Source organism: Cynocephalus volans, chromosome 13 (genome assembly GCF_027409185.1).
Source record: "Cynocephalus volans isolate mCynVol1 chromosome 13, mCynVol1.pri, whole genome shotgun sequence".
NCBI classification, from domain to species: Eukaryota; Metazoa; Chordata; class Mammalia; order Dermoptera; family Cynocephalidae; genus Cynocephalus; species Cynocephalus volans.
In genome coordinates, this window is record NC_084472.1 from 68,573,764 (window position 1) to 68,600,651 (window position 26,888).

At 48.1% G+C, this 26,888-nt stretch overlaps 1 protein-coding gene across 3 annotated transcripts; it reads left to right on the forward strand.

Moving 5' to 3' along the window:
- Positions 1-5,638: 5,638 nt before the first annotated feature.
- On the forward strand, positions 5,639-25,078 carry CNDP2 (carnosine dipeptidase 2). 3 transcript variants are annotated; one of them, XM_063076894.1, is made up of 12 exons: positions 5,639-5,684; positions 8,560-8,649; positions 9,998-10,141; positions 13,023-13,185; positions 15,312-15,400; positions 16,997-17,197; positions 18,443-18,527; positions 19,562-19,722; positions 21,665-21,829; positions 23,036-23,177; positions 23,510-23,657; positions 24,435-25,078. In XM_063076894.1, exons 2-12 carry the CDS (start codon positions 8,590-8,592, stop codon positions 24,502-24,504), a joined length of 1,428 nt encoding a protein of 475 aa, XP_062932964.1. In that variant the 5' UTR covers positions 5,639-5,684; positions 8,560-8,589; the 3' UTR covers positions 24,505-25,078. The 3 variants fall into 3 exon arrangements, with proteins under 3 accessions (XP_062932964.1, XP_062932965.1, XP_062932963.1); XM_063076893.1 differs by lacking the exon at positions 5,639-5,684 and adding an exon at positions 5,783-6,000; XM_063076895.1 differs by lacking the exon at positions 8,560-8,649 and having other exon boundaries at positions 5,666-5,684.
- The last annotated feature ends 1,810 nt before the right edge of the window (positions 25,079-26,888 follow it).

Sequence of the window (26,888 nt, forward strand, 5' to 3'; positions counted from 1 at the left end):
ATTAAATACTCAGAAAATTAAGACGCTGAAATTATACGACCATGCTTCAGAAAGTTGTGGGAAGATTCATATTACCTTTTAATTCTATTTTTCCACAAACTTTTTGAAGTACCCTCCTAAACGGAGGTGTCTTAGCTCAAAGTGCTATAACAAAATACCACAGACTGGGTGTCTTGAACAATAGAAATTTATTTCTCACAGTTCTGGAGTTTGAGAAGTTCAGGATCAAGGTGTCAACAGGTGAGGGTCAGTTTCCTGGTTTACAGATGGCTATCTTCTCATTGTGTCCTCACACGGCAGAGACCGCGAGAGCTCTGGTCTCTTTTCTTATTATAAGGATACTGATACTGTCATGTGGGCTTCACCTTCATGACCCCATCTAAACCTAATTAAGGCCCCACCTCCAAATACCATTGGATAGGGGATTAGGGGTTTAACATATAAATTTGGGGGGGAAACAAACATTTAGTCCATAGCACAAGGCAATATAATTTACTAAGAAAGTTGGTTCTGGGGGAATAGTAGGGACTAAAATTTATTGGCCTGGTAGCTAATTCTAACAGCTTGTTAAAAAAAAAAAATCAGAAAACACACACACACGCAAATACACTTCCTTCCAAGCCATTAAATATTCTGTACTTTTAAAAAGGAATAAATGACATATCTTTCTCTGAAACTTAAATACTAAAAAGAAACATATTAAGATAATGCATGATGCATTTTAAAAGAGGAAATATTCTTCCGTGTTATTAATAAAATTAAAGTTTTCTTTTCTTGTTTTCTCTTTTTTGCATTGTCTCTGTTACAGTGGTATATTTATTGTGTGTGCAGTGATAGTTGCTGGCATTCCTTCTGATGACAGACATGAATGTGGAAAAACTTCTCTATATTATGTATAAGACATGCAGCTATGGCAGTTATTATTATGCCTTTTGTTACACTTCTCTCTGTGTAATGGAGATGAAAAAAAGGATTACTCAAAGCAGCATGAATGTGATGAGAAGTCTGAAGGAACTGCACCTCAGCAACTCCTCTGTTAGAAGGAGAAAACTGGGTACAGCCCCAATTCAAAGTTAGCTTCTGTTTTTTATTGTAAAGACAAGGAAGTTTCACAAGAAAAATCAGTTGATTCGATTATTTCAAAAGGACACAAAGACGTGGGCAGTGGACAAAAGTTATCTATGGCTAAGTATAGCTTAAACAATGGAAACTAGTAACATCAGTAAAATTAACAATGTGACATTCCAAAGTATAATTTTTGAAAAGCTAAGTTGGTCGAACTGTGATTGTTATCTAAAATATAATCTCTCCTTAAATGATTTAAGTAATAGTTACATTTTTATGATTAAATCTAAGTATAATTGTCTGGAAAGTTTCCACCAACAGCTTGCCCTTAGCAAACATTTTTTCACATTTTTCCTACAGCAATTCCTTAAAATCTCTAAACAGGATCAGTATGACAACCACCTGTTAGCTCTAAAATCATTAAAGCATACAATCCCATACCTAAGGATTGATTAGAGTTGATGAGATAGGCTGTTGCCATGCTACCTGTGGGCTTTTGCTACCTGTGGCCCCCTGACCGGAGACATGCATTGCCTCACACATGCATTACCTAAAAACCCTATTCTAAAAATCAAATGAGAGTCACTATTTCTAACCCTCTACACCTTTAAGATTTTGGTTGCCTGCATATTACAATTGCTACACAAGACATAAAAGTTCCAGCTATCCAGGTTAATCAGCTCAGAAATTAAATTTGTTATACAACTAAAGACATGTTAAAACAAACAAAACAAAAAATACATGTGGGCTTAAATTATGTATGTATCAATATACGATGTACAGGGGGTAACTATCTACTTTCCTGATCACCTAAATGACATAACACCTTAAATTACAAGTTTCCTTGGCCTGAGACCTATACTGGAAGCTACAGGACAGAAATTTCAAATGTCTGAATTTCTAAATTTCGAAAATTCCAGATTCAGTATATTCAAGGTGAGACATATCTATCATCAGAATTTTAGCAAGTTTTCTACATGAGTGGTATTTTGATAAGAAAAGATATGAATGTGAAGTAAATTAAAATTGATGATTACCTTAGTTACTCAATAATTCCTGATATTAAGTTAAAAATCCCATTTGTGCATCAAATATATCCAAATATACTCGTATAGGATAAGAAAAATCCACTAAGAAAACACTTATTTTCCTGCTCCTGGAAGGCTCCTCTGGCTCTGCTTGTAGAGAGAAGAGGGAGGTTTTCTGAAGATGAGGATGGAAGTGGGTAAGCTAGACAGAGAGGGCCTTGGGTGCCGTGTGAGGAAGTTTTACTTCATCTTGGGGCCTCTGGCAGCTGGTGAAGAGTAGAGGTCCAGGTAGGCAAAGACAGAAACCCAAACCTGAGCAGTGGCTGCAAGGACAGAGAGAAGGACCTAATGGAGACAACCTCGGAAGCAAAATCCAACAGGTCTCTAAGTCATCGGATGGTTGAAGCTTAGATGGAGCCCTGATGTGGGTTTGTATTATTTATCTATTGATGTATAACACATTACCACCACATGGCAGCTAAAAACAACACACACTTCTTGTCTCCCAGTTCCTGTGGATGAGGAATCTGGGCCTGGCTTAGCTGGGCCCTCTGTTCAATGTTTCATGAGGCTGCAGTGATGGTGTGGGTTGGGCTGTGTTCTCATCTGGAGGCTTCACTGGAGAAGAATCTGCTTCTTAGTTCATTCAGTTTCTTGGCAGAATTCACATGACTGAGGCCTCGGGCCCCATTTCTGCACATGGCATTTACTCCTCAAGACCAACAGGAGAATGTCTGCTGCAGCTGCAGATCTACGTTCTCTCATTTCCAGACTCTAGACCCTCTTCCAAAGAGCTCGCCTGATTAGGTCAGGCCCACCTATGCTCAAAGGGTGGGCAGGAATCTTAGAATTCTGCCTACCACAGGAATAATGGGAGTGGAAGAAAGTCATGAATTCGGCTTTGGACACACTGATGTTTGTAGGGCCTGGGGACATACAGTGAGGTTCTACAGGTCAGAGGAAATATGAGCACTTGGAGCTGGAGAACTAGATTGGCTGACACCACTGGAACGAACACGGAGCCAGACAGACTCCTAGAGACCAACTATGGGTGGACTAGAATTTACCATTTGCTTAAGGCTAATGAGATGTGGAATCCATTTGTAGTTGTCCCTTCGTTACACTCTGCTTGCTTCTTTACGCCACCCTCCTTGGCAGTGATTCTCTAAAATAGTACCAACTGTTTCTCCACATATGGGTTTCTGGAGAATAATTATGCTCTACAAAGTGGCTTTTGTTCCCAGGAAAATTTTCCAGAGGGATGGGTGCTCCCATTGTCTGTGTGTTTAGTTAAATTTGGTTAAACAGAATTAACTAGGCTTTTGGAGACTAAACTCTGTCTCTTGCTGAGAACTAAAAATTTCAGCAATTGGAAGCATGATCTAATGTTGCATGAGTGGATCTGTAATCAGTAGTAACTTTTACAATTCTTGGGTTCCCTAAATTCTCAGAATAAGGTCATGTCATTTCTCTCTCCAAAGTACCCAACCTCTGGTCACCCGTCCACATACCTCTTTCCATGTTTTCTCTTATAATGTTCCCGTTCTCCACAAATCCAGCAAAGAAGAAAACATATTTACCTAGCTCCTTAAGCTAAAATCGAGATTTGTGCTACTGAGCAACCCGCAATGCGCCCTTCAACCAAGAAGAAATGGACGTGCAAGGCCACCTGCTGGAGATTCAGAGCTCTGCACACTTGGCTTCAAGTATTATTAGCTCATTTACCTCATAGCTGTGTGAGGCGGTGGTCTTCAGACTGAGATACTTGAGGGCATCAAATTCCAGCTGCTCCAGTTCCACAGGGGCTCTCTCTCAGAACTGACAGGCCCGGAACATGCGGCCCGTGGAGGTTCAGAGGAGACCTGCCCCTGTACAAGGATGACTAGTTAACACTTGCAAGGCACTTGCTCAATGCCAGGCATGTGTTATGGATTCTACTCTAAATCACTTCTTTTTGCTGTATTTTTCACTGAACCCTGTCTCATTCCTACGATAATCTCATTTACGGATACCTGAACTAATTTTTTTAAAGCCCAATAGATATGATTAGAGTATGTATTTCCAATAAATTTTTACTTTGAATATCTAAAAATTCTTTACCAAAATGTATAATATATTTAGGTGTTTTTTATCATTCATGTACTACTAATAATTGTAATGAGAATTTAACGCAGAAGAAAAACTTCTAACAATTACAGATTTTTGGTTATAGGAAGTAAATGCTAATTTAAATCTTTATACATACAATATTGTTAGAAAAATATTATAGTCATCTACAAAAGACTATTAAGTATAACAATGTTACATTTGACAAAATTCTTTGAGAGATGTGGGATAGAAATAGAAATTCAAAGAGAAGACAAACCATGTGAAATTTAAGGGGAGAAATAATTTTAAAATATTTTCATAGGTGGGATTACATTCCTTGCAATTACACCATGCACTGTGTAACAATGTTTCAGTCAATAACAGACCACATGTATGATCGTGGTCCCACAAGAGAATAGTACCCTATTTTTACTGTATCTTTTCTACGTTTAGATTCTATGTTTAGATACTTACTATTGTGTTACAATATTCAGTACAGTAACATGCTGCACAGGTTTGCAGCCTAGGAGCCACGGGCTGTGCAATATAGCCCAGGTGTGTAGCAGGCTGTGTTTGTGTAGGTATGACCTTTGCACAAAGAAATCGCTAAGAACGCATTTGTAGCCCCTCCTTAAGCGAAGCATGACTAAATTGAGCTTGTTATTAAAAAAGAAATCCCAGAGCAATCATTGAAGAACGTGGGAGGGGTACAAGTTTTGCCAAATTCTTTTGGGAACACTCTAACGAAAAAGTTCGCAGACCGCTGGGATAATAGTTACCTCCAAGGATTGTTAAGGACCAAAAAAGTAAGAACCAGACGCTCGACACATGCTGGGCCTACTTTCTTCGTTAATTCCTAGGATCATGGGACTCAAATACTAAAATATTTTCACTCCTGGTAATGACGCTGGCGAATGCTTTGCAAGTCAAGTGCCAAAGTTAGTCAAGCTGGAACGTGCGTAGGCGCAGAACGTCCGCTCCCCATCCCGGGTCTGCTGGAACAGGGGGGAATGGGAACCAGGCAATGCCGGGTGACGTGTGGGCTCCAACCGCGGACTTCGGAGCTGCAATAAAGGCGACCCATCGGTTGAGACGCCGGCCCCGGCCCGCCAGGAGGCGAGCGTGGAAGCAAAGCGCGCGGCCACGCCCCGACCACGAGCTCCGAGGCCCGCCCAGGCCCTCCGCCTCCTCGGGAATACCAGCCCCAACGCCCCGCCCTTCGCCCCGCCCTTCGCCCCGCCCCACGTCGGAAAGGGGCGGGGAGACGGTGGGGTGGGGCGGAACCATGTGAACCTTCTGGACGAGGCTGGGGGCTGGGGGGCGGAGCGAGGGGGGCGGGAAGGGTTACGTCATCCCTCCGGGCGAGGCCGGGGAATGGTGGAACGGACGACGGCGGGGGGGGGGCTCGCGGCGGGGGGGGGGGGTTCGCGGCGGGGGAGGGGCTCGCGGCGGGGGGCGTGGCCGGCCACACGTGGTGCGGAACCGGCGCAGACCCCGCCACGGGTAAGCCGTCCTGGCCGGGTCTTCCCGGGTGGTTCCTACCTCTCCGGAGGGGCGACCCGAGCGGGGTAGCGGACCGGGCGGAGAGGGCCCCGGGTCGCGCCTCGTTCGTGTGGAAGCTCGGGCGCCCTGCTACAGCCAGGCGGAAACAATGGAGGCCGGCGGTTCCCGAGCGCGGCCGGCGTCGGAGGCCCTGATGGGAAGCCCCCGATGGGAAGCCCCCGGGGGCCCTGGCGCTGGGCAGAGGCAGTGGCGCGACGAGCGGAGCGTCCCTGTCCGTCACGATAAGCTCGCAGTTGAGGCCTGCGCGGCTCTTCTGGTGGGGGTCTGGAGGGCCCGCGTGCCCTCCCCGTTAGGCCTGCTGAGAATCCAGCCCGCCTGCAACAGATCCCTCTTGCAGAGGCTGCGGGTCGGGGTTGCTGGACAGACAGACACGCCCTAGGTTCAGAGTGCCCTGGTCAGTATCATCCCCAGCTCCACCAGCATGAAAGGCTGGGAGGTTGCCTGTAGGAAGGAAGGAGCATCTGAGGGAGATAATTCCCTACCATCTGGCTGGTGTGGGGCAGGCCACCCATTCCATCAGCCTCAGTTTTCTCATCTGTAAAATGGAGACGACGTTTGGTCCGCTGCACTAATAATGTCTTAGAGACCCAGGGCCAGTCCGCCCCTCACTGCCAGGGTCAGATTCCTAGTGCAGACTCAGTGTAATGAGGCAGAGAACCTGTAATGGGACCTTGTCACTGATATCTTTGTTGTCCCTAATGTTTGCAGAGAGGAGTGGTGAAAGATAGTTTCATAATATGTGTAGGATGAAGTTCTGGATTGGAGATCCCTCCCCCTGTTTTAGTGGTTTTTACATAGATTGAAGCCATGATTCAGGTGTTTATTTACTTACCTTGAACTAAGGAGGGACAAGGATTGAAATATTCAGAACTGAAAGAATCATCTGTATGTACTGCTGCATTGATCCAGGTGCGCACGTATAATTTCTCCTTCCCCTCTCGCTAGTCTTACTATTTAAATTGTTCCTCCCCATGAACTTTAGATTTCAAGAGGAGAGTGAGGCTGTCGTTTATTTTAAAGGATAGTATTTGCTTTTGTTCAATCCATCATATTGCTTTTACCCTAATAAACGGGGTCCACCAGGGCTTATAAAAGTGATTGCATTTGGCTTTGGTACTGGGAGAGGTGAAACTGGAATGATCCGGAACTGTGAGTGGGAGGGAGAAAATGGAAGCCTGCCTAACCTGCTTTGACTGGATTAATAGTTAATAGGAGGAGTTGCTTTTTAGCCCAGGCCTGGTGGCTTTGCATGGATAGCTGAATAATCTGCTCTCTGTTTACTCTCCTTTGATGAAAGGTGCATCTTAGATAATGATATCTCTGAGTGACTTTAGCTATTAGGCCATTGGTTAATTTGGCTACAAAGAACATAATATTAAAGAGATTGTACCACAGTGAGCTTGGAATTTATGGTATTTAATGTCCAAGAACCCAAATGAAAAGCTCCCAGTGTAAACATGTTGTCCTGTTAAATAGGGTTTCTTTTGATGTAAACAGGTACCTTCCCTGTGTACATTTCTGTTAACAAATGGATGAAAATTTGACTTATTAATTAACACTCATAAAATGTGTCTCCAGCATTTGTGGACTTTATCTTATTACTCGAAGCTCTCTCAGATGAGTACCTCAGCTGACACATCTGAGTTGGCTAGGACATGTGGAAATATTTCATGCTCTGTTGCTGGTGTTTGACGAGGAGGAGGTCGGCACTGGGAACTAAGTGGACTGAACTCCTACCCAGCTATGTGCAGTGCCTGAGATTTCGTCACTTCCTCGGTCTGCTGAAGAGCTGCCATGCTCTGCGTCACAGTGGGTAAAGTCACCCCTCTGTTTAAAAATCGCTTTGGGATCCTATACCAAGAAAAAAATGCTCTTTAAGTATGTGGATGCTCAGGCGTTTATCCGCATCCCCTTTGGAACTATGTAGCTTAGCAGGATCTTGTCGCTCCACAGCTGTGGTTCTGAAACACTTGGTATCATGTTGCAGCGGTACTGAATTTGCTCAGTGCGACTGCGCTCCTCTGCACTGCTGCTGAAGTTTGAGTCTTGCCTCTCGAAGGAATCTGAATCTTGGGTTGAAGAAAAGGGGAGAGAACCAATTTTGAGAGTCCCAATACCAGAATCATTTTTATTGCGTATTCATTCCAATTTTTAAAAACAGTCAAATGATTTGTTTGTGCCTGTGTTTGTAAGATGGAGCAGAAGTTGTTGGGTCCCACGCGTGAGAAACTGGATGTTAGAAAATGTGCCCAGGAGGCTGTGTGGTCAGTGGAAATTTCTTCATCTTAAGTTCTTGTGAAGGTTTAGCGTGCTGTCCTTTGGCTGTTTCTGGACTGTCATCAACTCAAATGGAGTTAACCCAGCTTTCCTTGGGCCCTTTGACTGTGTTGTTGGTTTGTGGTGGTAAAGACAGGGTGTGGCATTTTTGCTGGGATCCTTGAAGTGACCGCTTTCTTCGTGGTAAATAGAAAGTGGGAAGTTGTCCTCGTGCTTTAAGTGCCCGTAAATCAGTGTTGCCCGGCTGTACCTACTTCTAGTTTTTATCAGATTGTCTGTAACTCAGACCCTTCCTTCAGGTACCTGCCATTTGATGCACAATTTTGTGTAGATTTTCCTTCTGAGAAGAGAAGGGAAGATCAGTCTAAGCTCTGACTAGTTCCAAAATCTTGTGTCTGTGAAGCGCAGTCACTTCCTGGGGAGTTCAGTCCTGTGTCAGGGTGTTGCAATGCTGCCTGGGAGGACGGAGCCGCACCCCACAGTTCTGAACAGGCGCCTCCAGGCCCTGGCAGGAGTGACCCATTGCTCCTCCTTCCAGGAATCGTCAAGGACTGCAGTCTGCTTGAAAATGTCGACCCTCACTACCCTGTTTAAGTATATTGATGAAAATCAGGATCGCTACATTAAGGTAAGGGAATAGTTCATTCCAATAAACGTTAACATTTGGTTTAATCCTAGGGGGCTCAGAAACTTCCAAGAAGCTAATATGAATTATGCCGTTTAAATTGTAAGGGCGAAGGGAAGACGTCCCCTTCAACCCCTTGAAAGTTTTCTGTAAAATCAACTGAAAAGAACAGATTAATATGAAGAAAAAGCATAAATTTTATTATTTTAAGGGTCTGGGGAGGGGCAATGCACAGGGGAATCACAAGAGAGTAACTTCCCAGTTTTCCAGTGGAATACAGAAGCTTACGTACCAATTTTCAGAGAAGAGAGGGAAGGTGGGGGAAGCAGACACTTCTGTGTGGGGACAGTGTTTAGGTCTGTCCAGGTGTGGGGCCATCCAGGGGTTGTTCTGTCCTCGTTATCTGAGGAGATTCCTAGCAGGGGCTCTTAAGACAACTGCATTTCTTTTGGAAAGCTTTCTTAGTCAGATAAGGAAATTCCAGAGGAAGTTTCTCCCTGCGCTTGGGGTGAGGGGAACAAGACTTGGTTAGAGGGACCATGATGCTGAGCCTTATTTCTGAGGTCTTTTCATTTTTAAAGTGCTCGGCATGACAAAGTGCAATATTTTAGGGAACAGTTTTCTGCACCCTAACAAAATCAAGTATTAAAAATGTTGCCTAGAGATCTGTTCCTAACCTTCCCATTACAGTGTGAGTTACATTTCTGGCTTTTAACAGAATGCGCCAATATGTGTTTTTAGGGATAATCAAGCTAATCCAAGATTTTTGCTTAATCTCCACCTACCATTTCTTGTGATAGTTACAGATTAAAGAACTGGTTTGCTTTTAGTATGTTCTAAGTGATTCGGTAATGTTATTTATTAATCTGCCTCTTGATGTTAACTTAAAGAACCACGCTTTATTCTTGGCAGAAACATTTCAGATGAAATCTTTAGAATTGTGAGTCTAAGAATTATACTTTAGAAAACTTGGCCATTGTCTGCATAATAAGTAAGCTAATTTGTACTGTGACAACACTGGGTATTTTCTGTATCTTTTCAGATATAAATTTGTTTATGGAACTTTGTACATTTCGTAGTCACTGCATCCTGAAGGGTTAAAAATGCATGTTCTGGCATTTTTCTGTTATGCTCTAGTTCTTGGTACATGGTCACTACAAACGGTTTCTTAAATCTTAAACAGAGAGCAGGTGTGACGGGTCTGTTCTACATCTAGTCAACATGTTCAAAATGAGCAGTCACAGGCAGTAAGTCAACTTTGTGGGCCTGAAACATGGCCTAGTTGTGAATACCCTTCCTCCCTTAAGGAGAGCCTTTTCAGAATCCCCTTTTGCTTGTCATTCACAAACAGAAACTTGCAAAATGGGTGGCCATCCAGAGCGTGTCTGCGTGGCCGGAGAAGAGAGGTGAAATCAAGAGGATGATGGAAGTCGCCGCCGCAGACATCAGGCAGCTGGGCGGCTCTGTGGAACTGGTGGACATCGGGAAACAGAAGGTGCGAGTCCAGGATTCTCAGTGGTGCAGAACCCCGTGGAGCAGCTGATAGGACTCCCCAGGAACTTAGGGGATCTTCGCTTCAAATATCCTGCTCATATTTTTTTTAAACAAACATAAAAAGGTCTGATTTGGATCATAAGTTCTGTATGATTGCTTCAGTTGGGTTGGGACAAAAGTTTTGTGATACTCAACATTTTCCTCCCAAAAGGAGAACTGTTGACGGTTACTCAAGAATGAGTTACTGGAACAGTCATGCTTAGAGAAGAGCTGAGATTCCCCTCCCACAAGTTAGTGAGCTTCCAGACCAGGAAGTTACCCTTTATCCACACTGATTTAAAAGTAACAAAGGTACCTGCACTGCACAGCACCACGTCCCCAGCATCACAGCTGGTGGAAGGCACTGTTTTTCTTGCTCAACCACAAATAGCAATAACAGGCACGTTTTCATAAGAGATACTTTGCATGGGGGCTGGGGCTCAGTGACACTTCAATGCAGGATTCTGACAGATGAGAATGGTTTGTTTTCTTCCTACTTTAAATGAACAATCTCACTTCATGGGACATTATTAAACTATTTTAGTTTCAGATGATTTGAGCCCCATGTTAGTTGCACGCTTCATGCCATATATTTTCAATGTTTGTAATATTCTTTTATATTGCAGAGTGTGACAAATTTGGGTTTATCTCAGTTCCTTTGACTGATGATTTAGTTGTCGAGTTGAAATTACAGTGCTGGAATTTGGGGTGAGGACATTCAGTTCAGGGCACTCATTTCACCCGTGGAAGAAGCTGGAGGCACAGGTGGACGATGTGTCCTCTGGGGGCCCACAGTGGGTTCATGGCAAAGCCAAGGCTAAAATCCAGGCCTCCTGACTCCCAAGCCGGTATCGTTCGCTTCAGGTTTTCTTATGACAAAAAATTTAATAGTTGTCTTAAGATATGGCTTCCCAATTTCTTTCCCCTACTCTTGGGAGAATAAACCAAGTTTCTTCATATTGTTTTCTTTTAGGAGCCTACTTGACTTGCTCCCCCACCCTTTTTTACTAACATATTAAAAACTCCAGGTAGGGTAAATAATTTTTACTAGTTGCTTTATTATAATAGTTTTATTCCTATTATCACTGACCTTACAGTGCAGTTCTTAAGAAAGGGCCTTCCATAAAAAACTGAAATGGCTATTATTTTGAATTATGTAACATCTATTTTTACCAAAGAATCAGAAGATTTCATCACTGGTAGAAAAGTTCTACAGAGATCTTTTGTCTTCTCCCGTACGTTCATGTGGCAACTGTTCCAGTTTTTCAGTGATCAATGAGGGCTTGAGGCAGGTGTGGAGGTGGAGTCCGGTGTTACCACAGTAAATGCAGAAGCTACGGGATTTTCAGGCTCGTGGAAGAAAGAGGGAGTTTCTGGTCCTAGTGAATTCAGAACAGATTTCCCTGTTAGCCTGGACAGTTTCTTAGATAATGCTCAAGTATTTCAGAGAAGCTCTGTTGCATAGAAATTTAGAGAAAATCTATTGTCATTAAAAGTCACTTTCCTGCCTAGGCCAGCTGAGGGTGGCTGTGACCACAGAGGCCGTGTGTCCTGTGTGACCAGGACCGAGAGCCTCAGGAGTGACTCTTTGCCTCTGGGGGCCCCAGGCCATACTCATGAGAACGATGCACAAGCCCAGACCCCACACAGTGTGGTTCGGCTGGCGAGGGACGTGGGGTCCACACACTGCACACTAGCAGTTGTTGGGTTATAAGAGTTACTTAAGTTGGGTATTTATCAGTAGAGTTTACTGAGAAAACAGACCCGTGTCCTGCAGGAACTTGGGCCACCTGCCAGGCTCCCTGATGCACTTTCTCACTCAGAGCTCAGGGGCCCTGAGTTTGGGACAGGGATACTTTCTCATCCCATCGCCAGATCCTGATCTGTTATCATTTTCAGTTGCTGCTCGTTTTACCTCTTAATTGTAAACTGTTAGTTGAGCTTCATTATTACTTTAGTTTGTATGTTGTGTTTATTAACACATATTTTCATAAGCAGCATTGTCTAGTGACTAGACTAATCATGTGTGGTGCTCTGTATGAACGGTCCCTTCGTCCTGCAGCTGGAACAAAGGTCCGTGTGCTTTCACCCTCCCCTGCCATTCCCTGTGACACCTTGTGGTGTCGTGGGTCTCTGTTAGCAGGTAGGACCGGGTGGAGGCATCACGTGTGCTGCAGGGCTTTTGCACAGCCTGAGCGGGCAGTGGTTTAGAGTAAAGGACCACTGACCTGATAACGAAAGTTGGGAAAGACCCGAGACTGCTTCACCTTCTTACAGTTGCCATTTCTGTTCCAGGTTCAGAGAGAATACGTGACTAATGTGCCACCCACTTCCCATAGGATTGTGAGACTGAAAAGGCCTTAGGGACAAAGCTCAGAAGGAATACGAGCAATCACTACTTTATTTAGTATGGCATCTTGTGAATGATATTTCCTTATGTCTCGGTTTATGGCCCTTTCTGTGCATAATTGTCATCTACATACAGAATTTGAAAACTATAACTTCTGATTTAAGTTTGTAATTGTTTTTAACCATCATTTCAGAAAATAATGAATTAAGTTACATTCCAAACTCAGCCTACATAATGTTTTGTTATACAAAAGAGAAAAATCGGCCTTTAAAAATTCACTAAACCACCCACAGTTGAACATAATTCAGGCTCTGGATTACAGGAAAGTAAGTTCTTTTTAATTAATGACTCCGTTGAATAAAATGATATTAAACTCTACAGTAGCGGTTGACTGATGAGAGCAGATAAGGAAGCTCAAAGTATTTTAATATCTGCTACAGATACCGAGTTTCTTGAACAAAGGCTGTCCTCCTCAGCTTCCTCTCTCTTCTAGCTCCCCGACGGCTCGGAGATCCCACTTCCTCCCATCTTGCTGGGCAAGCTGGGCTCGGACCCGCAGAAGAAGACGGTGTGCATCTACGGGCACCTGGACGTGCAGCCCGCGGCGCTGGAGGACGGCTGGGACAGCGAGCCCTTTACGCTGGTGGAGCGCGATGGTGAGAGGACGGCCGCTACCGCGGGCCAGTGTGTCTGCAGTCTGCCCTGCAAAATCCCCACAGCCGCGGTTTTTCTCTTTCCCATGCAGGTGGTTTTTAACGTCGTCTAGAAATTGGGTTTTGGAAGTTTCTCACATGTGCCTCCGACAAAAAAACTTGAGAAAGCCTTCTTGTCCTTGGTGGCCTGGGGTCTGCTAGACACTTTTTCTCAGAATACATGTTCTGAATTGAGGCAGAGTAGTCCTCAAAACCCTGTGATCTAGCACCTCGCTCTGACTGATAGCTTCCCTCTGGGATATTAGGAAGGCAGCGTCTTTCCTCAACCTGTCTGCCCAATGAGCCACTGTTGATATTTTGTGACAGACCCGCCGCAGGCTGGGCTCTTTCCTTCCCATTCCCTTTCGACATAAAGGTCTTCTGCTTCATTTCTGAATTTTCACTTCTCTGTACATGACAGTCTTTAGCCAAAAAAAGACGCCCTTCATTTGCGCCAGCCCTTGCCTTCCAAGGCTCCTAAGTTCCAGGCTCCCTTTTCAGGAAAGCCCCCTGACTATGCAGTCTGCTGAGTTTGCATTCACATCTCCCTGGCTCAGTGTCGATTGTGCTCATCCCCATGCAAAAGTGAAAAATGGTGTTGCTTAAAGCAGCATCTTCTATGAAATTTAGTTCTGCACCATCATCACCATCTCAGTGTAACTATAGTTACTGTGGAATCAATCTTCCATGTGCACCTGGGCTCCTCCTGAGTGGCAGGCCCCCGTGTCTACTGGGTTGTTCCCTCGCCACTTAAACTTGATCTTTCTGGAAGAGAATTCTTTGTCCTTGCTCCTCTCTCGCCATCTCAATAAGTGGCACCACCTCCCCACCACTACGCCAGAAACCAGGAGCTTGTCCTCGCCTCCCCGTCCCTGTCAGGCCCTTCTCGGGCCACTGCTCTTTCCATGCTGAGGCCCCCATCTCCTGCACAACTGTTGGGTCCCGCTGCCCTCTCCAGGCCTCCGCTCCTCCTCTCCTCTTCCTACTGCTCCTGAGTGACCTCAGCATGCCACCTCTGGACCTGATACCGCCTAGTCCTCTGTGAGGCCTCCCTCTGAGAACCCTCTCAGCCCCTCCCTGATCTCCCCTGACAGACAGACACCCACCCACAGCAGACTCCTGACTATCAATGAACCTGCAGTAGCTCCTCATTCCACGGACAGGCTTACTGCAGACATGAAGTGCATGCTGCCGCCACCTCCTGGGCAGGAAGCCTGGGGTGCAGGGAACACATCATGTTCACTGTGCTTATTGTACGCCTCTGGGACACCTCAGCGCTGGCCACCATAGTTATTCAGTGCTTGTCTCAGAACAAGGGTTTTTTTTAGAAGAGCTTATATTTGATCTTCAGCTTTTGTGAAAAATTGAGTTTAGTTTATACAAGGAAATTCCCAAGGTTACGGTGGCTTTAAGCCTCGTACTAATTTGGGGTGGGTTGTATGGAAACTGCCAGACTTTTAACACCATGTAAGTGTGAGGGGTGGCAGGACCAAGGCTGGATGCGAGAGTGGCCAAGCCTGGGCTTGGCGAGCTCCATTCCTCCTGGGCTGTTCCAAGTCGCTCCTTCCCCTCCCTGTTTCCCAGAGGCCAACCATGGGTCACAGGTCAGAGCGGGGAGCAGGGGTTGTTGTCCCTGTCATCCTTCCCATTGTCAGCTTCCTGGCCTAGACATCTGCTTTCATCCTAGAAGCAGGCGTGGGTTGCAGTTCCTGAGTACGACCAGGCTCCGCACCCCTGTACGGTAAACAGGTTCTAATAAGCTAAGCAACCAGGAGTGGTTTCCTGGAGTTGAACTGGAAGTCCCTTCCCTGGCTGGCTGGCCACTATGGCCACTGTGAAAAAGGGAAGGGGTCACTTAGACGCACCTGTGTGACTTGCCTCTTTGATTATGTTGAATTCTCTGGTAAATTCTAGCAATAGTGTTGGATGGAGACTCGGGGCTCCCACTAGAATGAAAACAAGGTTCTGATTCGAGGAGAAAGCCTCACTCAGGACTGTTGTGCTGAGCCTTTAGCAGATGCTCTCTTGAGGTCTGTGCTTTCTATCTTGCTGTGTATCAAAATTTATGGATCTGCTGATTGCTGTTCCAGGCAAGCTCTATGGGAGAGGTTCCACTGATGATAAGGGGCCAGTGGCCGGCTGGATGAACGCCCTGGAAGCTTATCAGAAAACAGATCAGGTATGCCCCCACACCACACTCTGCCCGATTCACCCCGAGTGGTGCCCAGATGTGCTTTCTGTTCACGTGGCAGCCTTTGAAGGTCACTGGATAGCAGAAAGCACGCTCCCCCCAAACTTTATGAGCACAAGTGACTCAGACTTAAGAGGATAGACTACAGCTTAATTGTTTTACAGAGGCTCAAAGTTCACAACATTGCCAACACATGAGATATGAATGTCCAGTCAAGGACTGAACCTGCGTGTGCAGCCACTAGCCAGGGTGTGACCTGGGCCTGTGATGCTGGACAAGTCCCTTCCTCTCTCTGTGTGGTTTATATCTTTCAAAAAATAAGGTTTATTTATTTATTTATTTTTTAAAGATGACCAATAAGGGGATCCCAACCCCTGACTTGGTACTGTCAGCACCATGCTGTCCAAGTGAGCTAACCAGCCATCCCTATATAGGAATCCGAACCCGTGGCCTTGGTGTTATCAGCATGACACTCTCCCGAGTGAGCCACCACCTGGCCTCTAAGTTTTTTTTTTTTAAATGTATTTCCTTAACTATGAAATATCTGCTCATTGTTCCAAGTTGGGGAAATACAGAAAAGGAGAGAAAAATTGCCTAGAGTCCCAACCCTCAAAGACTGTTAGTATTTTATTACTTACTAGGCTTTTCAATTCTTTCTAACTTAATTGTGACCATGCCATATAGACCGTTTTTGCATCTTGCTTTCATCTTGGATCATGATAAAATAAGAACAAGATAAGCATTTTTGTCAAAGCATGGAGTGTAGATTTGAGAAGGGTCTCGGACCCCCTGGTCCCGGGGTTATTTTACACAGGAGGAGAGTGACTCCCAGAACTGCTTGGTCCAGCCTGCAGCTGACTTGCATGCTGGGGACGCCTCGCCCCCTCCAGGGAGGTCTCACCCTCCCTCATCCTCTGGGCTGGGAGGCTGCAGACAGGGCATGGCTCTTATAGCGGCCCCACTTTCTTGCACCTGCTCTGGCATGGAGGTCCTGTGAAAGATTCCCCAGGAGCGGCATGAGAGGAGGAGGGCAGAGGAGGAGGTGTGTTGGAGAGCGGTGCTGTCTGGGGGTGGTTTTGAACCAGGACTCAGTAGACTTGAGTCCGCATTTGGGTGAGTCCTTCTGGTCCTTAGCCTGTGTGGCCATCAGTAAGTCACCTGGCCCTTGTGTGCAAGCCCATTTTCTCATGTGTGCATGGGGGCCACTTGCCTCATCCCACAGCATTGGGAGAGCACCTGGAAAACTGCATTACAAGACCCAGATACTTGGTGATGTATTAAAATTACCATTGAGCTTTTCAGGGAAGACACATTACCTCTTAGGGCATAACTACGGCAAGGAGCCTCATCTTTCAAAACTGGATTAGTCAGAGCGGCCTGGGCCTGGAGCCGTGGCTGGCGACAGTCAGTGCTGGGGAGCAGGGTCACAACAGGGTGTCCACAGGAGGCACGAGCGGTTGGTCTGGAGGGCAAGTGTTTCAGATCTGTGATTTCAGAGCACCGGTGGCTTTCTTCCTGTCTGTTGTTTCTAGAAGGACAGGAAAGGAAAGCCGCATGCCTTCTCACACTGCATCCCTCCCACAGGAGGTTCCTGTCAATGTCAGGTTCTGCCTGGAAGGCATGGAGGAGTCTGGTTCCGAAGGCCTGGACGAGCTGATTTTTGCCCAGAAAGACACGTTCTTTAAAGATGTGGATTACGTGTGCATCTCAGATAACTACTGGCTGGGCAAGAAGAAGCCTTGCATAACGTACGGTCTCAGGGGCATCTGCTACTTTTTCATCGAGGTACAGTGCTGAGTTCTGCGGGCTTCACTTCATATTTCACTGACCCCTGAGTCTCCTTGTACTTCCATACCCCGGGTTAGGCCAGTACCAAGAAGTGGCTGCACGTGAAGGAGCACAGAGGTGCTCAGTGCCCTGGTTCTCAGTTCCTTAACCCATTGTCATACCCCAGGCATGGACAGTGGTCCTTCTGATGGTCAGAAGCCAACTTCGTGGCAACATCTAGCTGGAGCAGTTGAGAAGAGACTCAGTGCTAGTCCACTTAAGAAGCCAGAGACATAGAGCATTTTAGAAACACTTCCTTTTCAAAGTTAAGCTGTTTCTACTTGAGCACCTGCGCCCTTATCCCATGACAGAGTTATCTTGAGGAGCTGAGCCACTCGGCTAGTAGAGAGAAGACAGGGCAGGACAGAGCAGGGAGGGCCGGGCCCAGGCCGGACTCTGCCACTCACTGGCTGCTGCTCATCTACCAAATAAGTTGTTGTAGGGCGACCCACAGGGGGACATGATGATTAAGTTAGGTCCTGTCTGTAGAAGTCTTTTATAACCCGAACAGTGCTAGAATCATCCCGGCTGTGCTGCTGAGTGCTCGCTCTGGGCAGGGCACTGTGCTATGTTCCAAGTGACCCAACAGGGTAACCCAGTGCTGTGAGTGAGACATTTACAGATAAGGAGACAAGGCACACAGCAGTTAGCTGCCTCACCCTGGTTACACAACTAGTCAGTGGTGTGTGGGATCTGAACCCATATCCTCAGGCACCAAGTCCTGTCACTGTACCTGGGTATGCTAGCCCATCCAGTGTACCTGTGGTTAGCATTCCCAGTGTACCTGTGGCTAGCATTCCCCGTGTACCTGTGGCTGGCATTCCCAGTGTACCTGTGGCTGGCATTCCCAGGGTACCTTTGGCTGTCATTCCCCGTGTACCTGTGGCTGGCATTCCCTGTGTACCTGTGCCTGGCATACCCCCTGTACCTGTGGCTGTCATTCCCAGTGTACCTGTGGCTAGCATATCCGAGTACCTGTGGCTAGCACTCCCAGTATACCTGTAGTAGATCCAAGTGTATTTTTTGTTCCTGCCTAGGTTTTTAAATTTGAGATACACCTTGCTTTGCTCCCTGATGGAGGAAATTTAGATTTGGGTAATTGTCAGATCTTATAAATGTACTTTGTTCAGTTTACTGTCACATGATAGAAATAAGCTCCCACCGAGCAGCCAAATAAAGTGGCCCTTGTTTCTATCCGTCCAGGTGGAGTGCAGCGACAAAGACCTGCATTCCGGAGTGTACGGGGGCTCGGTGCACGAGGCTATGACTGACCTCATCGCGCTGATGGGTAAGCAGGTGCTGGCGCGTGCTCAGGACCTTGTGATTGGGGAAAGCTAACTGGGCATTCCTTCAGGCTCCCATTGTCAGCACTGGGCACGTTTCAGTGTTCTTCAGGAACCAGCCTGCATCTGTTTCTAATCATTCCGCAATCCGCCTGCCTTTCCTGTAGAAGGCCCAAGGCCCAAGCTTCATTGTGACCCACCCTCCTCCCGCTCTGCCTGGGACCCTCCCGTGCCTTGTCACCCACTACTTGCTGAAACCCTGCCCGGCCTCCACCACCCAACTTGGACAACCCCAGTCCTGTGCAACTCGTTCCCTATAGTCATGCAACACGCCTTCCCCTGGATACTGCCGTATTTTACGTCTGTCAGAGGACACTTGCTTTGGTCTGTTTGACATCACAATTGGCCACAGCTAGCTCCCCTGCTGGTAGCTCTTGGAGAGCAGGAACCACATCTTCCTGCTGCTGGCATCTTCCTGGTGTGATGCTGGACGCAGCACCGCCTCCCACATGACTACATTCTGCTTTCCTCATGGGCGGCGCTGTCTTGTGTGATGTCTGCATAGTTTCTGGGGTCGGCTAGTCTGTCGCACTCACAGTTTTCCTTCTCAGCTTGAGAGCCATTGTTTCTGGTGGGATGTGCATTAAAAAGAAACGTTGGATGGTGTGGTGGGTCCTGGAACCAGCCTGCATGGCTGTATCCTGGTCTGTGATCGAGGACAGCTTACTTGCTCAGCCTGTTCCTCCGTCTCTTCATCTCAAATATGAAAACAGTGGTCCCGCTCTCCTCCTGGGGCTGCTGTGGTTGTGACGTGACTTGCTGAGCATAGGGCATGTAGAGGGCACCTGAGAGAGAATACATGCCTGAGAGTGGCCCTACTAGAGTCCTGCCATGTGGCCCCTGTCTTGCAGTCCCATGGCTGGGTGGGGCAGGCTGTGCATCTCTCCTGTGCCTGGCTTCCTGGTGTCGGTGCAGGAGAGATCTGCTTGCCTTTGCACTGCCCCTGCTGAGCGTTTTCATCTTCTGCCGGCTTCCTCAGGCTCCCTGGTAGACAAGAAGGGCAAAATCCTCATCCCCGGCATCAATGAGGCCGTGGCCCCCCTGACCGACGAGGAGCACCAGCTCTATGACTGCATCGACTTTGACCTGGAGGAGTTTGCCAAGGACGTGGGGGCAAAGACCCTCCTGCACAGCTGTAAGGTGCTGGCTCAGGGGACCCTCGCGGGAGGAAGCTGGACTGTCGTGTGCACACAGGTCATCCGATGTTGCAGACATTTAGAAAGCAGCACACACCAGGTTGGGAGTTGTTAGGTTTTCTGAAATGTCAAAGTCTACTTTTGACTACGTGAGAACTGGAGGAAATGTGCAGAGGAAACATGGCCATCTGCCGTGACGTGGCTTTTGCCCTACCTACAACTGTAAGGTCATCTCTTCACCACAGGACCCAAGTCAGGTTAAGCCGGACCTAACAGCCAAGTGCTAAGGTGGAAACCATTTGCACAGGATGTTTGCTTAACCGTTAGGTGATAGTTGTGTCGTGACATTTCTCTTAATTAGGTTAGTTCTTGGATTATCAGGTATGATGTAAGTTCAGCACTTTCTTTTCAGCCCACATTAATTGAATCCAGCAGCAGGCCCTGCACTGTCTTGGTCCAGGGATAGAAGAGAAATAAGGCTGGCCTTGACCCTTGAGTTTCCTCCTTCCCAGAGACAAGCGCGCAGAGAACTAGGGAAGGACATGTCAGGCCATGCTGTGGGCACACAGCACTGTGGTCACGCACAAAGGCACACTTGTCAGGACTGCGAGAAGGCGGCCCCACCAGGCTGTCCTACAAGAGCCGAGCATCAGCCAGCAGGGGCGAAGCTGGCGGGAGCAATTGGCAGGAGCACAGACGTGTCCGGCTGTTTTGGGACAGAAGGCAAGGGCTAAGGGGTACGCTGGGCAGCCCTGGGACCGAGATTGAGGTGCCCGACACGAAGACCTGTGACTTGTCAGGAGCTCAAATGTCATCCTAGCAGATGGCAAACTGTGGCAGGTTTTGAGCCGATCACCTGTCGCTGTGGTGATGACTATGGTGTGGGTGGCATTGGAGCTAAGGCAGTGCACGTGGGGAGACCAGTTAGACTGTTGCAGGTGCCAGAGCCTTGACAGTGTCCTGGGGACAGAGGAGGTGTTGGGGGACGCCTAAGCCTCACCACATATCGGAGGATCTATGGGACCTCCTGGGGATCTTCTGGAGTCGGAAGAGAAGGTCTCCACCGGCAGTTATGGGAGACACGAGCCCGGGAGAGCTGGGTTCTGGACAAGCTTCCATTTCCTCCTGCTGTTTCGGGCACCTCACTCTGTAAGTTGTCTTAGGGCCTTGTATATTCCTCCCAGATATCGCTGAGCTACTTGGTTCACAAGGAGAAGTCCACATGGTTCAGTAGCTAAGTCACTGAGGAACCTTCCAGAAGCCCCCATCATGGCTGCATAGATCCTCCTGTCTAGTCTTCTGCCGCTGCTGGGACACAGTGGGGCATGTAGAAAGGTCATAGTATAGATTTTACGCCTGGGAAACAGGCTGCTTCCTGCCATCCCCTTGACTGAGGATGGTGTCTGTCCATGGCCACTGTGCCATGGCCAGGGTGCAGGGCTCAGCCTGGCTTTCCTGTTCCGATAGAAATGAGCCCCATGTTCTGTGCTCATGGACCTAGGGAGGGGTCCTCAGATGGCCTGTGTTGCATCTCTTCTTTCTCCTGGTGTCTCTGGCCCTTTGGAAGCTCTGATGTCTGTGGGACCACAACCTCCCCTGTGTTCTCTGGGCCCTTGCTGATCAGCCCCATGGCTGTCTTCATTTTGTTGGTGACTGTCCAGGCTGTCATGGGAGGCGCCATGCTTGAGGCTCCTGGGACCTGCACAGGAGCCTCCTTTGTGGGGTGTTACAGCAGCTCCAGACCGCATCTGGGGCGGGCTCTAACCAGCGCTGCCTGGGCAGGGGTCCCCTGTGTCTTCACCTCCTTCCTGCAGTCATCATGACCCAGCCAGGCACGTCTCTGGACAGCTGCTTTCCCAGACAGTGTTAGCATCTTCTCAGCAAGCAGGCAGGGCTGGCACTGGAAGCCTGATGTGTCCCCAAACCCCTCTGTCATTTTCCCGCAGAAAGACATCCTGATGCACCGATGGCGGTACCCGTCCCTCTCCCTCCATGGCATTGAAGGCGCCTTCTCTGGGTCGGGGGCCAAGACCGTGATTCCTAGGAAAGTGGTGGGCAAGTTCTCCATCAGGCTCGTGCCGGACATGACTCCGGAAGTGGTCAGCGAGCAGGCATGTGGGGCACGGGGTGCGGTGGGATAAGAATGGCAGAAGGCTTTCCCTAGGGCAGCCCCTAGACCCTGCACATCCCCACTCCTTTGCACTTGCCATCTCCCTAACTGTTGTGACAAGCAGTTCAGAAACTTACCAGAAGAAGGCCATGTGAACAGCACGACGTGTGAGTGACCTTTGTTTCTACCCAGGCATGCCAAAAGCTGACCTCTGACCTCACCCCAAGGCTTCAGGTCAGATGCTGATTTGGGGTCAAATATGTTCTACTGAGAGTCCAGGGGACCATCTCTCACCGTGGTGACACACGGAGGGGAGGATCCTGGTTCCACAGGTCAGCCCAGCCCAGCAGCCACTGCTTGTCCCCATGAAGGGATGGAATCAGAGTCCTGCCTATTGGGAATGGGGACCAAGGTTGCTCTCCACGCTGAGAACTGAGGTGCTGTCACGAGGGGATTTCCTCAGCCCCATCTTGGGTCTAGAGGAATTTTAGCTGTGATCGTTTTTATAAGTGTCTTAGTCTGCTCAGGCCACCATAACAAAATAGTACAGACTGAGTGACTTACATGATAGAAATTTATTTCTTAGTTTTGGAGGCTGAGAAGTTTTTTGGAAAAGTTCAAGATAAGATGCCAGCAAATGTGACATCTGTTGAGGGCTCTTCCCGGCCTGCAGACGTCTGCCTTCTCACTGTGTCCTCACGTGGCAGAGAAAGCATGTGATCTCTCTGGCATTCCTTCTTATAAGGACACGAATCCTCTCCAGTCAGCCCCACCCCTCTTGACCTCATTTAACCTGAATTACTTCCCTAAAGGCCCTGTCCCCAGATACAGTCATACTGGAGTTTAGGGCTTCAACACATGAATTTTGGGGGGACACACACATTCTGTCCATAACATAAAGCAAGTCAGGGAACATTGTTTCTAAACTTAATTTAAATATTATCACCATTTGGAACATCTATGTGAAGGGCAAATTGCTTGAAATTAAAACATTACCTTTTACCTTCAAGTAACTATATTTTATTTCTTGATAAAGCTCCCTTTTCTTTTATCCTAGTTATGCAGATTAGATCAATATTCAACAGCAGAAAATGAGACCCATTATAGACTTATTGTAGACCTGTTGTAGACCCCCTCGTAGGTCACTGGTGTCGGAGCAAATGCCGAGCTAATAAAACACTCTGTGTTTCCTCTGTTTGTGGTTTAGGTTACAAGCTACTTGACTAACAAGTTTGCTGATCTACACAGCCCCAACAAGTTCAAGGTGTACATGGGCCATGGTGGGAAGCCCTGGGTATCCGACTTCAACCACCCACATTATGTGGCTGGGAGAAGAGCCCTGAAAACAGGTTAGGCACTCTGTGGGAACACATGCCCAGACCCTTAGCACATGTAGTAGGACTCGGTTGTATCGTGCGGGTGCACGGCTGTATCAGCAAGGCTCTGCTGTGTCATACAGGCACATGGCCACATCAGTGAGGCCCTGCTATGTCTTGTGGGCTTGTGGCCACATCAGTGGCACTCTGAGGAGAGCCAATGGGGAATGGGAGGACCTGCCAGCCTGGAGAGCCAGGGCCTTGCACAGAGTCAGGGCTCAAGAGTGTCACTGAGCAGTGTCTGCATGGTGGTTCCCCAGCCTCGTGCCCCACACTCGCTATTTCTTTTATGTCACTTCCCGCAGTTTTTGGTGTTGAACCAGACTTGACCAGGGAGGGCGGCAGTATCCCTGTGACCTTGACCTTTCAGGAGGCCACGGGTAAGAACGTCATGCTCTTGCCCGTGGGGTCAGCGGATGACGGCGCTCACTCCCAGAACGAGAAGCTCAACAGGTGAGATGCTACAGCCAGGGTGGTGGCTCCTCGTGGTGGCAGCTCCTGCAGTGGCTTTCCCTCCCCTCCCCCGCCACCTCTTCCCCCTCGTGCGCCACTGCCAAGAGAGGCCTCTTATGGAGGCAGGGACAAGGCTTTGGGCAGGGGACAGTTTGTAACAGTAAACGCCTTGGGCAGGGGACAGTTTGTAACAGTAAACCCCGTGCTCTGTGTTTATCTCTGTGCTTCATATACTGCTCATAAAACTCTCTCTACTTCCCCTTTTTGAAAAATTACTGTCCTTGCTCACTGCTTATGCTACTTGTACATATTCCTGACCTAGGCAGACATGATGGGGACTCTTTTAACTATCAGGAGTGAAAGGTAGCCTCGACTTTCTCTGAGTTAGCAGCAAAAGGAGGAACCCAGGCAGGCGGGGGACCCACAGACAGTTCAGAGAGAAGAATCTGGCCCTTGGAATTGCTGAGGAGGACCCATCTGGGGGTAACTGGGGTTGACCAGCCAGGGCCTAAGACAGAGGCTGAGACCCTGCGTGGAGGAGGGAGCTGGGGGGACAGACCTGGTGACAAGGGTACAAGATGGATGCCCAAGATCAAGGTGTAGGACATTTGCTGTTGGGGCAGTAGGTGAGGCCCCTCACATTCCCCTTTGGTCCCTGGGGTGGGCAGCCAGACTGAACCTGCCCTTGAGAACCAACCAGGATGGGGGGGTGCTCCCACAGCATGTGACCATACACCTGACGCTGCGTGACACCAGTTGTCTTTTCTTCTCCATTAGGCATAACTACATAGAGGGAACCAAGATGCTGGCTGCCTACCTGTACGAGGTGTCTCAACTGAAGAACTGAGGAGCTCAGTTTTCCGTGGACTGCCACGTCTGGCCAGAAGGAGCCCCCACTCTGTCCTTGCTCTTCCGACTCACTCAGGAAAGCGGAAGCTCCCCTCCCCTCTCTCCTCTGTCAGGTTACACACATCCTTCCGAGAACAGATGCGAGTGTGTCCAGCGGTCTCGTGGATGGCGTTACCTGCACCGGGCAATTAGGAACATGTAGTCCTGGGGCTTATCAGTGACCCTGAATGACAGCTGAGTCCCCTGGGTAGGTTCTCCAAGGCAGTCAGTATAACTTAAGCTCCAGGAAATAGCCAGGGTCCGCAAGCACCGGCCCTCCTGCAGCAAGTTCTTCATCCTCGAACTGCGGTGAGCAGGGCTGACTGCCCTGCTGCCATCTGCCCTGGCTCAGGTGATGCACCCCTGGGGCATTTAGAAAGGGAATGAGAAAAGTGAGCCTCCCTGAACCCTTGCTGTCCTTTTCTTAAGACCTTAACCACTGGCGTTTCCCATCTTTATTATAATCCCCCAAACCTAACCTAACTGGAAAGATTATTTTGTCTCAGTCTGTGTTGCTAAATAAACAGTAAAAATGAAGCCTCTAAAAGAATTGCTGCTGTCTGACTTTCTCATGGAGCACACGCACCCTGTGCTTGGTGAGTGGCGTCTGGTCAATCGTGCTAGCGAGTGGCAGGGTGGTATCAGGACTCAGGAAACAAGACTTGGGCCTTTGCAGGCGGGCATTCCTCCCCCAGTCCACATGAGTGGTGGTGACGCTCATCACTATCCGGGTGTGCAGAGAAGTGTGCTTGTCCCCACTCCTACTGCCAAGCCACCAAAAATCAAGCTGGTTTAACAAGATAAAGAATCAGTTGACCCCGCTGATTGGAAAGGCCAGAGTAAACTCTGATGAGAGGAGCCAGGGCCCCTTGGAGAAGGAGTTGACCCTAGGGATGGGGGACCTTGTGGCAGGAAGTCAGGAGGTGCTATCAGGAGCCAGCCGGAGAGAGCTCAGAGAGACCAAAGTGGAGCAATTTGAGCAAGAAAATGGTGTTGGATTATGACCCACAAAACTATCCGTGAGTGGTGGAGTTTGGATGTGTTGTCCCTCCAGAACTCATGTGGAAATCTGATCCCTGATTTGACAGGGTTGGAAGCTGTTTGAGTCATGGGGGCGGATCCCTCATGAATGGATTAATGCTCTCCCTAAGGGAGGAGGGTTAGTGAGTGAGTTCTTGCTCTATTAGTTCCCGTGAGAGCTGGTTGTTTAAAAGACCTTGGCACCTCCTCTCTCTCTTGCTTCCTCTTGCCATATGATCTGCTTGTACCCCTGGCTGCCTGCTACTTTCTGCCATGAGTAGAAACAGCCTAAGGCCAGTGCCAGATGCAGCTGTCCCAGAATTGTAAGCCGAATAAACCTCTTTCTTTTATAAATTACCCAGTCTCAGGTATTTCTGTTATAGCAACACAAAACAGACTAATACGGTGTGTCTGCATCAGTATCAGTAAGCAATGGAACAAGTGGGTGAGAAGGGGCAGTGCTGGCCCATGGAGAATGCCTGCTGATCTGTGTGGACGGACACGGGAAACCAAACCACCATCGGAACGCCACAGTTGCTGCAGGCAACGTCCCTGGTATACGCTGAAATGGGCAAGCAAAAGTTTAAGAAACAGGATGTTTGCATAGTGTGAAAGTATGTTCCCTAAGATATTAACCCACAAGGGGAAAACAGCGACTTTACAGTGCGGAGAGCTGGCAGACACCACCTTACCAGGCGATCACAGTGAACCTTGGAGACAATGATGCATTGGCATCATGTACCCCCGACGCACCACCCTCCCCCACGTCTGGTCTGGAAACCTCATGCCTGTCATGAAAAACATCAGACAAACCAAAAACGGAGGAGAGCCGAATAAAATCTGTAGCTGGTATCATACTGATGATAATTCCTTAGTTTCGATCGTTGCCCTTTGGTTATGTGAGATGTTGGCTAGGGGAAGTGTGTATGGGGGCTACTGCTTTTCCTACTTTCTGCAAATCTAGTACCATTTCAAAGTAAAAACAGGAAAGGAAGATGAGGGTGTCTGGCTTCAGGCACAGCTGGACCTGGCACTCGTATTACCTGGACCAGTTGCTCCATCATGAAAGTGAAAAATGCATTTATTCAGCCTCTAATGCTGCAAAAAGAACTGCAGGTGTCCCCAAGAAACCCCAACAGTAGCGTCATGTGTCTCATGGGCTCTGCTTAGTCATGAACCCTTGTGAGCAGTCCCCATGCCAGGGCATGCAGCACCCAGCATGGCTCAGGTCAGATGGGGCTCCCATGAAACTGAGTCTGGAGGTGCTGCAGGTAGTGGTCTCCCAGAGGGCATCAGAGCAGTGTCCTCAGAAGGGTGAGTGGC

What these genes read in the sequence shown, in the direction of transcription:
- CNDP2 (XM_063076893.1), top strand. Translation starts at nt 5,833, where the DNA reads ATGGAGGCCGGCGGTTCCCGAGCGCGGCCGGCGTCGGAGGCCCTGATG. An exon ending in TGGACATCGGGAAACAGAAG is followed by an intron (nt 10,142 to 13,022) that starts GTGCGAGTCCAG and finishes TCTCTCTTCTAG; the next exon opens with CTCCCCGACGGCTCGGAGAT. An exon ending in CGGAAGTGGTCAGCGAGCAG is followed by an intron (nt 21,830 to 23,035) that starts GCATGTGGGGCA and finishes TTTGTGGTTTAG; the next exon opens with GTTACAAGCTACTTGACTAA.